Source organism: Bos indicus, chromosome 7 (genome assembly GCF_029378745.1).
Source record: "Bos indicus isolate NIAB-ARS_2022 breed Sahiwal x Tharparkar chromosome 7, NIAB-ARS_B.indTharparkar_mat_pri_1.0, whole genome shotgun sequence".
Lineage (NCBI taxonomy): Eukaryota > Metazoa > Chordata > Mammalia > Artiodactyla > Bovidae > Bos > Bos indicus.
Window position 1 is genome coordinate 30,403,313 of NC_091766.1, and position 14,294 is coordinate 30,417,606.

General features: G+C 41.5%; 1 protein-coding gene across 2 annotated transcripts in view; it reads right to left on the reverse strand.

Moving 5' to 3' along the window:
• The window catches only part of PRDM6 (PR/SET domain 6), a 113,142-nt gene that overhangs the window by 9,121 nt on the left and 89,727 nt on the right, over nucleotides 1-14,294 (reverse strand). For both annotated transcript variants that reach the window (XM_070793255.1, XM_070793256.1), the window contains 2 exons: nucleotides 12,312-12,654; nucleotides 3,264-3,440 (listed from right to left, as the gene is read on the reverse strand). In XM_070793255.1, the coding sequence (XP_070649356.1) occupies nucleotides 3,264-3,440; nucleotides 12,312-12,654 (520 nt within the window). The remainder of the gene's footprint in view (nucleotides 1-3,263; nucleotides 3,441-12,311; nucleotides 12,655-14,294) is intronic.

Here is a 14,294-nt window from a genome sequence, read left to right on the forward strand (position 1 = left end):
TGGCCCCCGAGAATCCTGCAAAGGCCTCCCAGGCCCTGGGGTGGGACAGTTTGGGGACTGAATCCTTTGCGGCATCTATTTGGAAGCTGCCCAAGGTGTATAGTTTAGGGTTGTGCTTCTTTACAAGATTCTTTTCCTTCTTTGCAAAATTGTTTAAGTCAATACCCATTAGTTGAAGTAGTAAAATTAACTGTTGTGGCAAAACCCATTTTATTGACTAATCTGCAACAAACTTTTTTTTTTTTGAATGTTTGTTTTATAGGCTTGTAAAAGGATATCTTCAAAATATTTACAAATGTCCATGGGATGGATATCCATGAGCTATAGTTGGAAGATTCCCAAAATTCCCCTGGGATAGTTCAATCCTGAACGATCCAGTTGTATACACTGAAGGATTTAGCTTTCCATTTCCTAGAAGACGTTTATATCTTGCACTCAAAAAGTAAGTGTTCACTCAGGTCTCCCCTGGCAATATATATTTGAAAAAATTTTAAAAACCCCGCAGCATGTGGCTATCTTAATACAAGAAGCAGCAGAAGGAACTAAACCATGCACAAAGAATCTGATCCAACCAACTCTGGGGTTTCTTTGTTTTTCCAGATGAAATTAGGTTACGGTCCCTAAAAATACTTTGATAAAGGAAAAACATACAAATACTAAAGTCCTGGAACTACTAATCTCATGAATTAAAAGTAAGTTAAAATGGCACCTTTATTGGAAACATGACAAAAACGGGATGTTAGAGGAAAAAAATTGAGTGGAGTCAACGAGGTTACACTTAAGTAACACCTTAACATTAACAGAAATCTATTTCCCATTCTGACCCTGAAACCTCTTCAATTAATTACTAAAATCTATTTACACAGCAACAAGATAAAAATCAATCTGATGCCTGGCACTGTGTCTGTCTGGCTACCTTCTCTAAGGGGCCAGGAGGATCGTTGGCCCTCTTGCATCTCTGCTTTTGAAGAGCTCTCCTGCTCATAGGCACAGGGAGTGTGCCATTGTTATCTCCCACATCCAGAGCAGTGGTGAAACCAGAGATTGTGAACCCCCTGAGGACCTGGGGCAATGACAAAGCCCACTGTGCAGGACACAGACACCTGCCCTAGGGAACTCCAGGGCTGTGCTAACCCACTTGGTTCTCACAGTGGACTAGAAAGAAAGGGGCTGCTCAGGGCTATGGCAGCCCCAGAGAACACGCCTGCCTGGTGTGGTGCAGGCTGGATTTTTAGACCTCATCCAGTCCCCTCACCAGATGTCTTATGCAACAAACAAGCTCCACCCACCAAACATAGACAAAAATGAAAACTTGCAATTATTAATTAATGTCGTAAATTAAACCACAATGGAAAATAGTTAAGAATAATGAATAAAGGTTACTAATTCGTGAGGAAGTGGGTGAAGATGAGTGTTTATGACCTTTCCCTCAGCTGCGGACACTGAGGCATGCGGGATGCAGACCAACAGGACTCTGCCACTGTGAGCCAAGCCCCGCCTCCGGCTGAGCACCATGGCAACCACATGCTCCACCCGGCAGGTCCGGAGGGAAAAGCATGCGGACTGACACTCTGCGGAGACTCCTTGGCTGAGACCAGCAAGGGGATTCGCCTCCTACTGCCTGAATCATTTCCTTTCTTGCTTGATCTTATCCTATAGAAGCAAGGAGATCAAACCAGTCAATCCTAAAGGAAATCAACCCTGAATATTCACTGGAAGCACTGATGCTGAAGCCCCAATACTTTCACCATCTGATGCAAAGAGCTGACTCACTGGAAAAGACCCTGATGCTGGGAAAGACTGAAGGCAAGAGGAGAAGGGGATGACAGAGGATGAGATGGTTGGATAGCATCACTGATTCAATGAACATGAGTTTGAGGAAACTCCGGGAGATAGTGAAAGACAGGGAAGCCTGGCTTTCTGCAGTCCATGGGGTCACAAAGAGTCAGACACAACTAAGTGACTGAACTGAACTGAACAGAAGGTAAACAGAGTGTACATCCATGCCCTTTTCATGCTCCTTCTTAATGAAGTACAGTCATCATGGCAAATGAGCAAAGAGAGAGGTAAGAGGGCTGAACAAAGAAGAGCCTATCACACAGACAGTAAAACCTGTTCTGAGATGACCAATTGTTCACACAAGCTGGTTCACACTCCCAAGCCTTTCCATATCCCACATGGGCTTCCAGAAAGCCTTCTTCCCTTGTAAGTCTGGAAAACTCCTACTCAGCATTCAAAACATACCTTAAACCTCATCTCCTCCAGACAGCATTGATTACTCCACTTCCGTGCTACCCGAAACGCTGTATACACACGCCTTACTGTTTTTCAATTTTGCGCCTTCCCCTATGTGGTAATACTTGCTTATTAATTGGGCTTCCCCCAAAACTATGAGGTCGTCAAAGATTAGGGGGCTGAGTCTCATTCACCTTTTTATCTCTTATGCCTAGCAGTGTGCCTAGCACAAAAGAAGGTGCTCAATAAATATTTGCTGCATGAATGAACACACACATACATGAACGAATGGGTGAGAGAATGAAAAGGCCATCTTACAGGATTCAAACGTCCGCTGTTTTCATGACTGTGCTGTATCTAGAAACATCATTTCCTGCTCAGGTGTCCTTGCCTTAGCCAAAGCCCTTGTCTACCTCTTTCCACATTCCTTGAATCCTCAAGAACTCAAACATGTCCTGTGTTTGGTTTTGTTTTTCTTTCTTTCATTACCATGGTAAGTCTGAAATCCAAAGGGGCACATTGAGAAGCTACCAGTTAGCTGCTGTAATAGATTCAAACCTCCTTACATATAAAAGAGGAGGAAATCATTCATCAGAATTTTAAAGGGTTCAAATTTCCCAAGAGACAATTATTCAGCTGTTCTCAACTGTGGCCACCTTGCAGATGGCCACAGATGGCACTCTGCGAGGCTCCCAGTTCAAATTCCAGAGGCACAGACCCTGAGAAACTAGAAAGAATCTCTAAATTACTCATTCCTACTTCATTATTTTACTTATGAGAAAACAGATCACAAAGAATGTCTCATGTTCAAGGCTGCACAGCTCAAGCCAGGCTCAGTATATAAATATTCTGAATTCATTTTCCCAGCATCAGCTACTACACAAGCAGGTAATTCTGCAGTCTGGACGCTGACTTTATACCCAGCCTTCTCCAGCAGCTGGCTGAGGTGGGCACTGCTGCCCACCTTGTCTGCCGGCTCTCAGGAAAGGCGAGGAGAAAGGAAGGAGGCAGCACGAGCCACTACTTACTTGAAGGGCTTTTCTCCAGTGTGGGTTCGGATGTGGTTGTTGAGAGTGGTGGCCCCAGCAAAGGCACGACCACAGTAGCCGCATTTGAAAGGCCGGTCACTGGAGTGAGTGACCACGTGGTTCCTCAGTTCTGAAGGCTGGGAAAAGGACTGGGAGCAGTGGCCGCATTGGTAAGGTCTGCAACAAATGAAGACACTACCTGGTCATTATATTCTACATTAGTCAGTAGAAGTTAGCATCACGAGGCTAGGGCCAAAATGTTATGGTAACATTCAGTTTTTGTAACAAAGCATAGAGCTGGGGCCACTGGGTTCTCATTACTATACTTGTTGCCACAGGAACAAAATTCACAAAGCTGATGAGACACATTCAATACCCCCACGAATATTCCTTTCCAATATTAACCACACCATTTCCACAACTTCTATTTCCTACTTTGATCCCCACCCCCAGGCAAATATGGGAGCTTTGAGAGTACAGACTTGATGAAGCAGAATGGTATAAGAGAAAATATGTAATTGTCTCTCGTAATTCTGTGGCACTTTAACTTTACAAAGTGCGTTAAAATCAATTATCTGGTTTAATCTTTACAATAATCCTCAAGGAAAGCAGTTATTATTATCTCTGTCAGTTCAGAAAATGGAAGATAAACTGTCCTCAAAGGAAATAAGCTCTTGATGCCAAGGTCACTCAAGAGTGATTGGACTTTATTCTAAGTCCCAGGCAAACAGGCAGGCAAGTTGACAAGCTGCATGTGTGTTTTAAAAGATACTAGGTGGTCCTGGGCTCTGTCTACAGCACATCCCCAACTTGTGGCTATCTGGTAGCGCACAGATCAACACGGTCATGCACTAAGATTTGCTTCTTTGAAAAAGACATCCTGATTTCAATTTACTCTCTCCCCACCCACAACCCTGACTTATATTTATCCACTGGGTCTTTTTCTGAAACTTCAGCTCCCCAGTTTAATCTGGTAGCAAGCGATGATTTATAGTAGCCCAGAAATGACAGGATATCACTATGTTTGCAGGAGGAAGACTGGGATGCAAAAGCAAATGGAAGGAAGTTGTGACAAATACCTGATAATTAGCAAGATTATCAGAGCACGTTCTTTTCAGCTCCTGAGAAGGAAATCAATTTTTGGTTTTCATAAAATAGATTAAAATTCTGTCTTCTCTACAGAAGCTCTTCTGCTTACTTAAGCAGAATCTGGTGAGTGATATAAAACCTGGGGAGTTTTCCCTATTTGAGGCTATTTTATATCATTCCTTGACAGGGCTCTAATTTGTTTATCAAAATTTTTGTTAAGAAAATTAATAATCTGTCATGAGAGATATCAAGAGAGCTCAGGAAGCCCTGGCTTGTGGCGCAAACATTTCTGGCTGTGTTTAGAAAGCCAGTGACTAAAACAGTCTTAACTGCTCTACCTTTAGCAAATGCATACGTTCCAATGACTGGAAACCAAAATGTAGGGCCAGGAGACAACGGTGACCGAGCATGTACAACAACTCAATTAAGTGCAAAATAAAGTGTACCCTCTCATTTGTCAAGTGAAGTGCTTAATTGTGGCTACTTGCCTCACTGAACACAAATACTATTATTTTACCAGGCTTCAGCACACTGAGCACTGATTGTAGAATTTTTTAGCTTGATTAATAGTCCAGGATTGGTCAATAACTCAATACTATACAATTTTAATTACTTACATTTAGAAATCTATCTGCTTTCAAACAAGTTTCCAAGAAATATATAAGAGTCCTTGGTAAGGAGTTTATCAAACTTGACAAATTGCACATGCATTTTATTACAATGATAAAATAAAGCTTTGATGTCATTAAAATTATATGTAGATGAGAATGTCCTTTTGCCAAATCTATTCTTTGTAGTAACCATTAGCCTTAGAGGGGTCCTCCAGAAATCATTCTCTCGGGGTGAATTTCTTTAATGTTACTGAAGATCATAAACAAAATAATGTATTAATATATGCTATATCCACTGACAATTGATTTTTCTAATAGTGAAGGACCATTAACATTTATTAGCCTCTGGTTATCTATTTTTAATAGCTATCACAATAAAAAATAAGCCACTAAATAAAACCAATTAATCTTTTCTTCTTTTTTTCTAATTCTTCTGTCAAAAGTTGGAGTGATTTATCTCCTGTAGTCAGAAGTCATTCCAGCCTTCTTATACTAATAATCAAGGTGGCAAAGATTTACACACCAAAGAGAAAAAATGACCACAGAGGGGTTTATGCTGAATTCTTATATCAAGGTAACAACAATGAAAGGCAAACTGGATTCTAAAACATCACCTTGGCCAGTACTAGCCTGAGAGAGGTTTGCTAGGTATCCCGTGACCTATGGCACAGCTTTTAAAACTCTGCACAATTCAGCTGAATGAATGGAATGGCCTCAAATGAGGGAAATGGAGATGAGTCCTGCTTCAGCCTCTGAACCTAATCAGCTGTGGGACTTGACAAGTCGCCCAACTTCCCTGTCCCTCATCGCTCTGGTAAGCAGGATGGACTGAACTAGTTGCCCTCTCACATCCCATCCTGTTCTGCTCCTGCTTTTAGATAATCAACAAACATGTGCCACCTAAGGATCTGGCCAAGACGCAGCCTCATGGGAGACAGCATCAACCATGTGACCTCCACCCTCCACCGTCCAGCCAGTGCCCTGTACCCAGGCTTCCACAGTTTTGTCTCTAATCCTGCTAATTAAAATATGGACTATTTAAACTAACTTGGTAAACCATTGAGACTTCCAAGCAACAAGAAAATCTAGAACTGAAATACAGGAACAAACTTTAGCTGATCTCAAAAAACAAAGTGATATCCCTTTAATTCTGGTACCCTGAAGAGTAAGATTTTAGACCATATTGTCATATTCACCTTTGCAGATACTTATATTATGTAGACTTTAGTACCAAAATGTGTACTCTATTTGCCATTATAATAACAGATCCTCTCTTTCAGCCTAGAAATATATGGAAAGTGAGCCCTCAGGAAATATAGACAAGATCTTTCTTTCTCTGGATTTTCAATATTTCTCAAGAATGAATAAAAGGAAATGATCAAAAAGTCAATTTAACATTGATTGCATCCCAGTGTTGACCTAAGCACACAGGAATACCTTTAAGACAGAATAAAATCTTCATGCCCAAGAGCAGCGCTTAGAAAACATCATGGTTACTACAGAATCTCAGATGTCACAACTTGTTTGGAAACAATTGACCTCAGGATTTAAGACTCTGTAGGTATGTTTTTATTAGCACACCCTGACTCCTCACCTCTCAGTTTACATCTAAACGGCTTTGAGGGCACAGAATCACTTGCCATTTCTCAGCTTTTTATTCTGATGACTAACATTCCCATTAACTTTTCAAGGTCTGGTTGTATAGGGGCAATATAGGGATGGAAGAGTGGGAGATGCAAACTCTTGGGTGTAAGATAGGCTTAAGGATGTCTTGCACAAGGGGAATACATTCAATATTGTGTTGTAACTATAAATGGAAAGTAACCTTTAAAAATTGTACATTTTAAAAAAAGACTCATAGAATAGAGGGTAGGGTTTGAAAAGTTCTACAAATAGAATTTTTTTAAGTGAAAAAAATGAAACTATCAACAACAAAAAAGTAAGTCTTAATTTATTAAACTCTTGGATACGATCCATTTCAATTCCCAAAGTCTGCATCCCTTTGATGCAGAAGCAGCTCAGGAAGACTGGCATTGTCATGTGCCGTGTTCAGCTTCACTCTTGATAGGATCGCAGGTCACTGGGCAACTAAATAGACTCTCCTTTCTAAAGCACTTGGATTCTCTTCAAGTTATCATACACATATATCATTTTATTATTCTCCAGACAAATGCAATGAGCATTCCTCACAAAGCAATCACATCTAGTAACCAGAAAAAGCTTTTGGCTGTTTGGTTTTTTCTAAACACTACTTGAGATACCTAGCAGTGCTGATGGAATGTTCTGTATCTACACTATTCAGTAGGGGAACCACGAGACACACACAGCCACTGAACACTGGAAACGCGGCTAGGGTGACTAAGAAACTAAAATATTATTTTACTTAATTTGGATTAATTTAAATAACCTTGTGTGGCTTGTTCCAACACAGAAATATCAAGTTTCAAGAAAAAGTAGGAGGTGCTCCGTCCTCAACAATGAAATATCTAAAAAAACAGACAAAGCCTGGGTCGATTTAGTTAGCATATATCAATGCCGGTAAATTTCTACGCAGAAAGAAAGCAGCAGGATGGTTTTCTGCATCCCCTGGCATTCTCTGCAACTGGTGGCTCCTCTGCCAAAGATGACGAGTAAAATGTGCAATTCATTTACTCTGCGTCTGTAATTGGTTTGGTGTACACACAGGAAAAGGATGAAAGGTTTAACAAAATTAAGTGTGGTTTGGTTTAAAATATTATTAATCCTTCCTTGATTTTTCTTTCATGGCATGAAAGCCTCCAGGACAAAAGCTGTTCAGTTGGGCCCACGTTCCCTCCGTGCTCCCCGTCAGTCAAGCCCTAGAGCCCATCCCCAGAGACTTCAAACGGGGCGCCGTTTAGGTCACTGCAGGCTGTATTGAGTGAGAAAAGAACTAAGCTCTATGTAAGAAGGAAAAGATTTCAGGAGACTGGCAGAAGTACAGAGCCAAGACACTCGGAGAACATGGAGAGCTAGGGAGAAGATAACCTTCACACGTAGGGGAGGGGGAAACAATGGAACAGAAACACCGATGCATTCCAAAGCAACTATTATGGTGATGGATTATCTTCAGGTTCCTCCCATCACACAGCTCTTTCTAGAGTTATCTTCCCCTCTGGTACTTCCACATACAATTATATAAACAAGGACGCTCAAAACACAAATGTGAGTGGCTGATATTTGTGAGTGTGTCAAATGTGAGTGTGTCCACGAGTGTAAAGGCAAGCTTTCCCCATGTGGCACAATCAAGAAGGAAAGGAAAATGATGCAAAATAAAGATAAGCACTGTAGAGACATTCTGCAGAGAATAAAATAGAACATATTCATCAGAAAATAACCCACTGTGATTGAAGGCTTTGCTTACTCCTTTCTGGAGCGCCACGACCACTGCCACTACCCCCAGTGGGACCTTGGAGAGTCTCTGCAGCAAAAAACAGAAGGGAAAGGGATTTCTAATTCCTGGTTCAAGCACAAGTCTGTCAAGCTGCCCTGGCCTGGATGATAAGCTTATGTGCCTGTGTGTACACTTGGTCACTCTGTCATGTCTGACTCTTTGCGACCCCATGGACTGTAGCTCACCAAGTTCCTCTGTCCATGGAATTTCCCAAGCAGGAATACTGGAGTGGGTTGCTATTCCCTTCTCCAGGAGATATTCCCAACCCAGGGATTGCATCACATGCATTGTTAGGCAGATTCTTTACCACTGCACCACCTGGAATAAACTTATGCTAAACCATAAATGTTTTTTGAAATCCCTAAATAATATCTAGGTTGATCTAGATTCCTATAGCTTCCTCCCTTTGAATTTACTCATGAAAGAAAAAGTCAGTAGCTTGAGAAAAGGGAAGAAGAAATTTGGAGCGGTGGGGAGGTATGTTTAATATTAGGACATCCCTGGTGGCTCAGATGGTAAAGTGTCTGCCTACAATGTGGGAGACCTGGGTTCGATCCCTGGGTTGGGAAGATCCCCTGGAGAAGGAAATGGCAACCCCCTCCAGTACTTTTGCCTGGAGAATCCCATGGATGGAGGAGCCTGGTGGGCTACAGTCCATGGGGTCACAGAGTCTGACGTGACATTAACACAAAATTAAGAAATAACAATCCTGTGGCTTCTGGACCCTATTATGGGTATATTTTTATCTTTAATGCTAACTGCTACTTTGCCAGGTCAAATGAATTTTCCTCTTGTGTTCAATGTAAATAATATGGCAGTGAAAATCGGTAAGGCTGCCAATCCTGGGTATCCTCGGATCTCTTTCCTTTGTATCAAGGCATAGACTTACTGATGGTCCCTCACATGAAAAAGCTTACAAATAAAGACACACACAGTCTCTTTGATGAAAGTTCAAATGTCTTGGGTTTCATGGCCAAATATTCAGTCTGTTGAGTGAAAAATCTTTTGGACCTAAGATTCGGGGGACTGTTTCAAAACTTGGACACATCTGAAACTAAACTCTAGCTTGTTTACTTTTTGACTTTGTCTTCTGAGTCTCCCTTTCTTGCCTCTAGTTGTAGCAAGATTTTCCTATCAAAATAAAAGCATTTGTGTTTTTCAAATAGAAGGGAAATGGTTTCTGACTGGCAGGTTCTAAGTTTTTTCACTGTTTAGGGCTGAATGGGCACAAACTGCCAAGGACTAAAAGTCAGTTAATTTATGGAGTCAATCACTAAAGAAAATACGTCTATTCAGCAGTTCAAAGTCTCCACGTGGATAATAAAAGACTCCAAATCTCACAACTATGCACAAAGTGATGCTCCACTTCAGTTCTATATATTTCTCCTCTGCAGAAATTCACTCATGTGGTTAAGAATTATGGAGAGAACGTCTTCTACCCCCAAATGTGCTGGTACAGGAAAGCTTGTGAGAGTGTGGAACACCAGCCATACAGCTCTTCCAAGCCTATATCCTGAAAGCACATTATGTATCTCAGTGAAACTAGTGGGTCAAGGAGACTGAGCATCTCTATTTCCCTTACCCCCACTAACCAACTCAAATGTGATGGAATAATTCAAGCATCTCCCTGTTATTAATAAGAAACACTGTACTTTATTACTCTGCCTATAAAAGGACTCCTTCATTGAAGTCATAATTCTTACTTTTAACTTATTCATGAATGATGGTGACCCCCTCTCAAGTCTTCACCAACAAAGTACAGGGAAAGGAGAAGGAGATGAGGTGATCTACCTGCATATCAAGTACATTACTTCACCCCATCTGGGAGGGCCTGGCCAAACCACGCCTGGACATCTGCATCAAACAAGCCCAGTGGGGTCTCACACAGGATAGGAGTCTCAAGCCACCTGGATTTTTGCCAGTAGCTCTAGATTAGCTTGGAATTGGCAATAACCTAACAGTCTCTCGTGGAAGTGTATTTTGTACACTTCGTAAGTTTTCTAATTTGTCGGGCACTTGTCTGACAGATTACATAGATGCTTTACAAATTCTAACACTATTATCTGACAGAACAGACTTCACAGGAACTTAAACCAGAATACACACAGGGTTTTCGAAGCGAAACTGAGGTCAGACAAAACAGTCTGTTTTGCTATCTTTTTATTTACCATGATATATTTCATTGTTTCATATGACATTCAGTGTGAAGTCGTCATACTCAAAGCTAAGCTTTCGGTTCCTCCATCCAGAAATTTTCAACTATCATTTCATCTTACCTAGTGTATTCAGTTGTGATGATCACAATGAATCTCTCAGGATACACCTAAACTCATGCATACCTAAAGTCCCTCAATTTAAAAAGCAAGTTTATAATAACAAATTGTAATGCACTTCTTATATTAAAAAAAAAAAACAACCAAAATGCTTTGCAAACTTTGAAAAGATATATCTTTAGGCTATCTGTATACTTGCAAGGAAAGCAAATTAAAAAAAAAAAAAAAAATCCTTCTGGAGTAAGAAAAACATTTCCAAAACTTTTGTGTTCCCTTAAAGCCAACACTACAAAGATATGCAGAAGTCTGTTGGTATTTTCACCAGGAGGCTCTCCTACTGAAGGTAAAAGATGATACAGACACAGCTGCCTTAATGGCCTTAATATGAATGTTTCAACATCAATCAGTTACAGCAATGCTTTGATGCCAAGCAAGTGGTGTCTAGCATGGCACAAAAGAAAACATATACACACATAAAAATGCATGTGTACCCTAAAAATGGATCATTATCTGAAATAAAAAGATAAAAAATATAAATTAAATGGAAATAAAATAAATTAAAAAAATAAAAAAGATCTGCCCCCTCTCCAACATCCTCCCTGCCTGCTTGGGTTCCAGCACACTGCTGTATCCTGCAGAGCTAAGGAGGGGACAGTTGGGTGCATATATCTTAGGGCAAGGAGTGCTGAGTGGCTTAAGGTTAATCAGTGGCTAAATTAAGAAAATTAATTCAGGAGTCCTGCTTTGGAGTCTCCTATTCTACTTCCAAAATTTACTTTCTGCCTTTATATTAAAAAGTTTTTTAGGTAGTTTGCATTTAATCAAATTTTCATAGGATGTGAAGGAGAGATAAAACACTGTCCTTTCTTACTGAATTAATTTGATTTTTGTCTTTTGCGCTCCCAGCTATCAAGACTGTCGAATAAACCCGTTTTGATTCATAAATAATAGTTCCATTATGTCTACTGTGCCACTCATCAAAGTACCTGAAATTTTAATTCACTTGTTCAGCTAAATTTCATCTTCAGTTCATGGCCATAAAATTCTTTATTGACAAACTTTCAAACCAACTTTGACTCCGAGGTATCTAGTCAACATTTTTCTTCTGTGTGGATATTAGTTTATTGAATAAGTGGCATCTGTTTTCCTCCACATCACTAGCAGAGTAGGTATTTCCTTTTGACAGCTTTGCAGGATTTATGGGTTTGCATGCTCTGAAGAAAAATAGTACTAAGCAAAAAATTCCAATTCATTACCTCTTAGTACTTAATTAAGTTCATACCCACGGTACACTGGAGGTGAACCCTGAGACGACTGTGACAGCAGCGGAGCGGGCAGCTATATTATCTTTGGAAGACAGAGAGGATTCTAATTATCCTGACCTCATTTTTCCACCTATGATATTCATAAGTTTGCACCTTCTATTTTGCCTCCCTTTAGACCCAGGCAGAGCTCTTTGGAAAGTGACAGATTCCTTTCTGCAGCCCCCGTTCATGCAGCCCTTCTACACAATAAAGCCAAAGAAGCACCTCACATGACTCTCAACTTTCCAGACCTCTGATTGCAGGATTTTCCCCCAGGTGTGGCCGGAAGAGGCGACAGGAAGGCAAGCAGTGAGTCTCACAAGCACGCACACCCTGGGAACGACGAGAGGTGGGGTTACCTGTCAGGGTTCTGTGTGCACACGTGCATCTGTAGCAGGATCCGCTGCGTAAAAGTCTTAAAGCACTGCCCACATTTCCAGAGGTGCCAGTCACTGAACTCCGAGTGGAGCTGGCTGGTGGAGGTGGGGCTCGCCAGGACGCGCTGGTTCTTCACGCTGATTTGATTAAATCCAGATTCCAGGGGCCCTGACTTATCCAGGAGGGAGAAGTTCCTGCCGCACGGAGTCTGGGGGAAGACAACAGAGCGCTGCTGGGGAGCCTGGGAGAGTTTGCTGCTCTTGTTGAAGGGCTGCAGGGCGTCCTGTCTGCACATGGCTTCCATGACTGTCGAGGGGACATTTACTGGGAGAACAGCAAAAGTTTGAGATCAGTTTTATTTGCCCTTCAAATAAGCAAAGCACAGGCTTCTAAAAAATTCCTAGAAGTCATAATAACAAACAACATCTAAAAAAATTCCTGTAAGTCTGTATTTTAAAAATTGGCTTTTCTGGTCTCAGAATAAATGTAAGAGCAGACAGTTTGATTTGAGGGGGAAAGCACAATTATCCAAAATGAACTCATTCAATGTCTATTTATTAAGCAATGATTATCTGCTCAAGATTTTCATAGATGGTCTTTGCCCTCACAGAGTTACTTATGACCTGAGATAAAAGACTCCATAATGAGGCTCCACACTGCAGCCCAGATGTGGAGACCGTTGAGATGGGAGGTGCAGCAGGGGACAGGGAGAGGAAGGAGGGCTCCCCGAGAAGGGGGCTTTGAGCAGAGAAGGGAGATTCAGGCCCTCTGGATTTCAGGCCTTCCGCTCGATCCTGTCAGCACAAAACAGGTTTTCAAGGAAAACTGGCTGAAGGATGAAGGCAACCCTATGAAAGATGCCTGGAGACAGAAGTCTGGCACGCTGGTGGGATGGCGGGGAATCAGGCCGACAGAACACAGCATGGGTTTTCGGCACTGGGGGAATAAAAGGGCGGCAGGGGGCAGACCTCAGTGGGCCTTTAACGTCCAAATAAATAAATAAACAAAAGACCTTGGGCCTAAGAAACAGACACTGACTGTTTTTGAGCATAGGAACAGCAAGAAAAAAGAAAGAATTAGTGTTCAGGGAGGGCCCGAGAGAGGCACAATGCACAGACAGGGTGCAGTGGATAAGGTGAAGTGGGAGGCAACAGAGTAGCAGTCATGGAGCTTGAAAGTTGGGCTTTCGAATCACAAAGAGCTATGTTCAGATCCTAACTCTGCCTTTTATTAGCTTGGTCACCTAAGGCAAGTTACACAATCTCTCTGTCTCTGTTTCCTCATCTGTAAAATGAGGGCAGTGGAAACAACAATCTTCACAGTAATAGCAGCATGGCTTAGTGATTCAGATGGCCAAGATTTAAACTCCACTATCTACAGCCGTCCCTTGGTATCCAGAGGGGTTTGGTTCCAGAACCCTTGCAGATCCCCAAATCTGCTGATGCGCAAGTCCCTTATATAAAATGGCACAGTATTTGCATATAATCTACTCACACCGTGCTGGATACTTAAAGTCATCTCTAGATTAGTTATAACACTTAATACCATTTAAGTGCTATGTAAATAGTTGCCAACATACAGCAAATTCAAGTTTTGCTTTTTGGCACTTTCTAGAATTTTTCTTCCAATATGTTTCATCTGTGGTTGGTTGAATCTGCAGATGGAACCCACGGATACAGAGGGCTGACTGTATTACTTTTGACTGTGGGCAAGTATAGGACATCTAAATCCACAATTTAGTCCTTGGTAAAATGTAAAACGGTCATCAGAAGGACTGAATGAGATAGTGCAAGAACTCTTCATTGGGCTGATGCTGCAGCTCCAATACTGTGGGCCCCTGAAGTGAAGGGCTGACTCACTGGAGAAGACCCTGTGATGCTGAGAAAGACTGAGGGCAGGAGGAAAAGGGGGCAATAGAGGATGAGATGGTTGGATGACATCATCAACTCAATGGATAGAAGTCT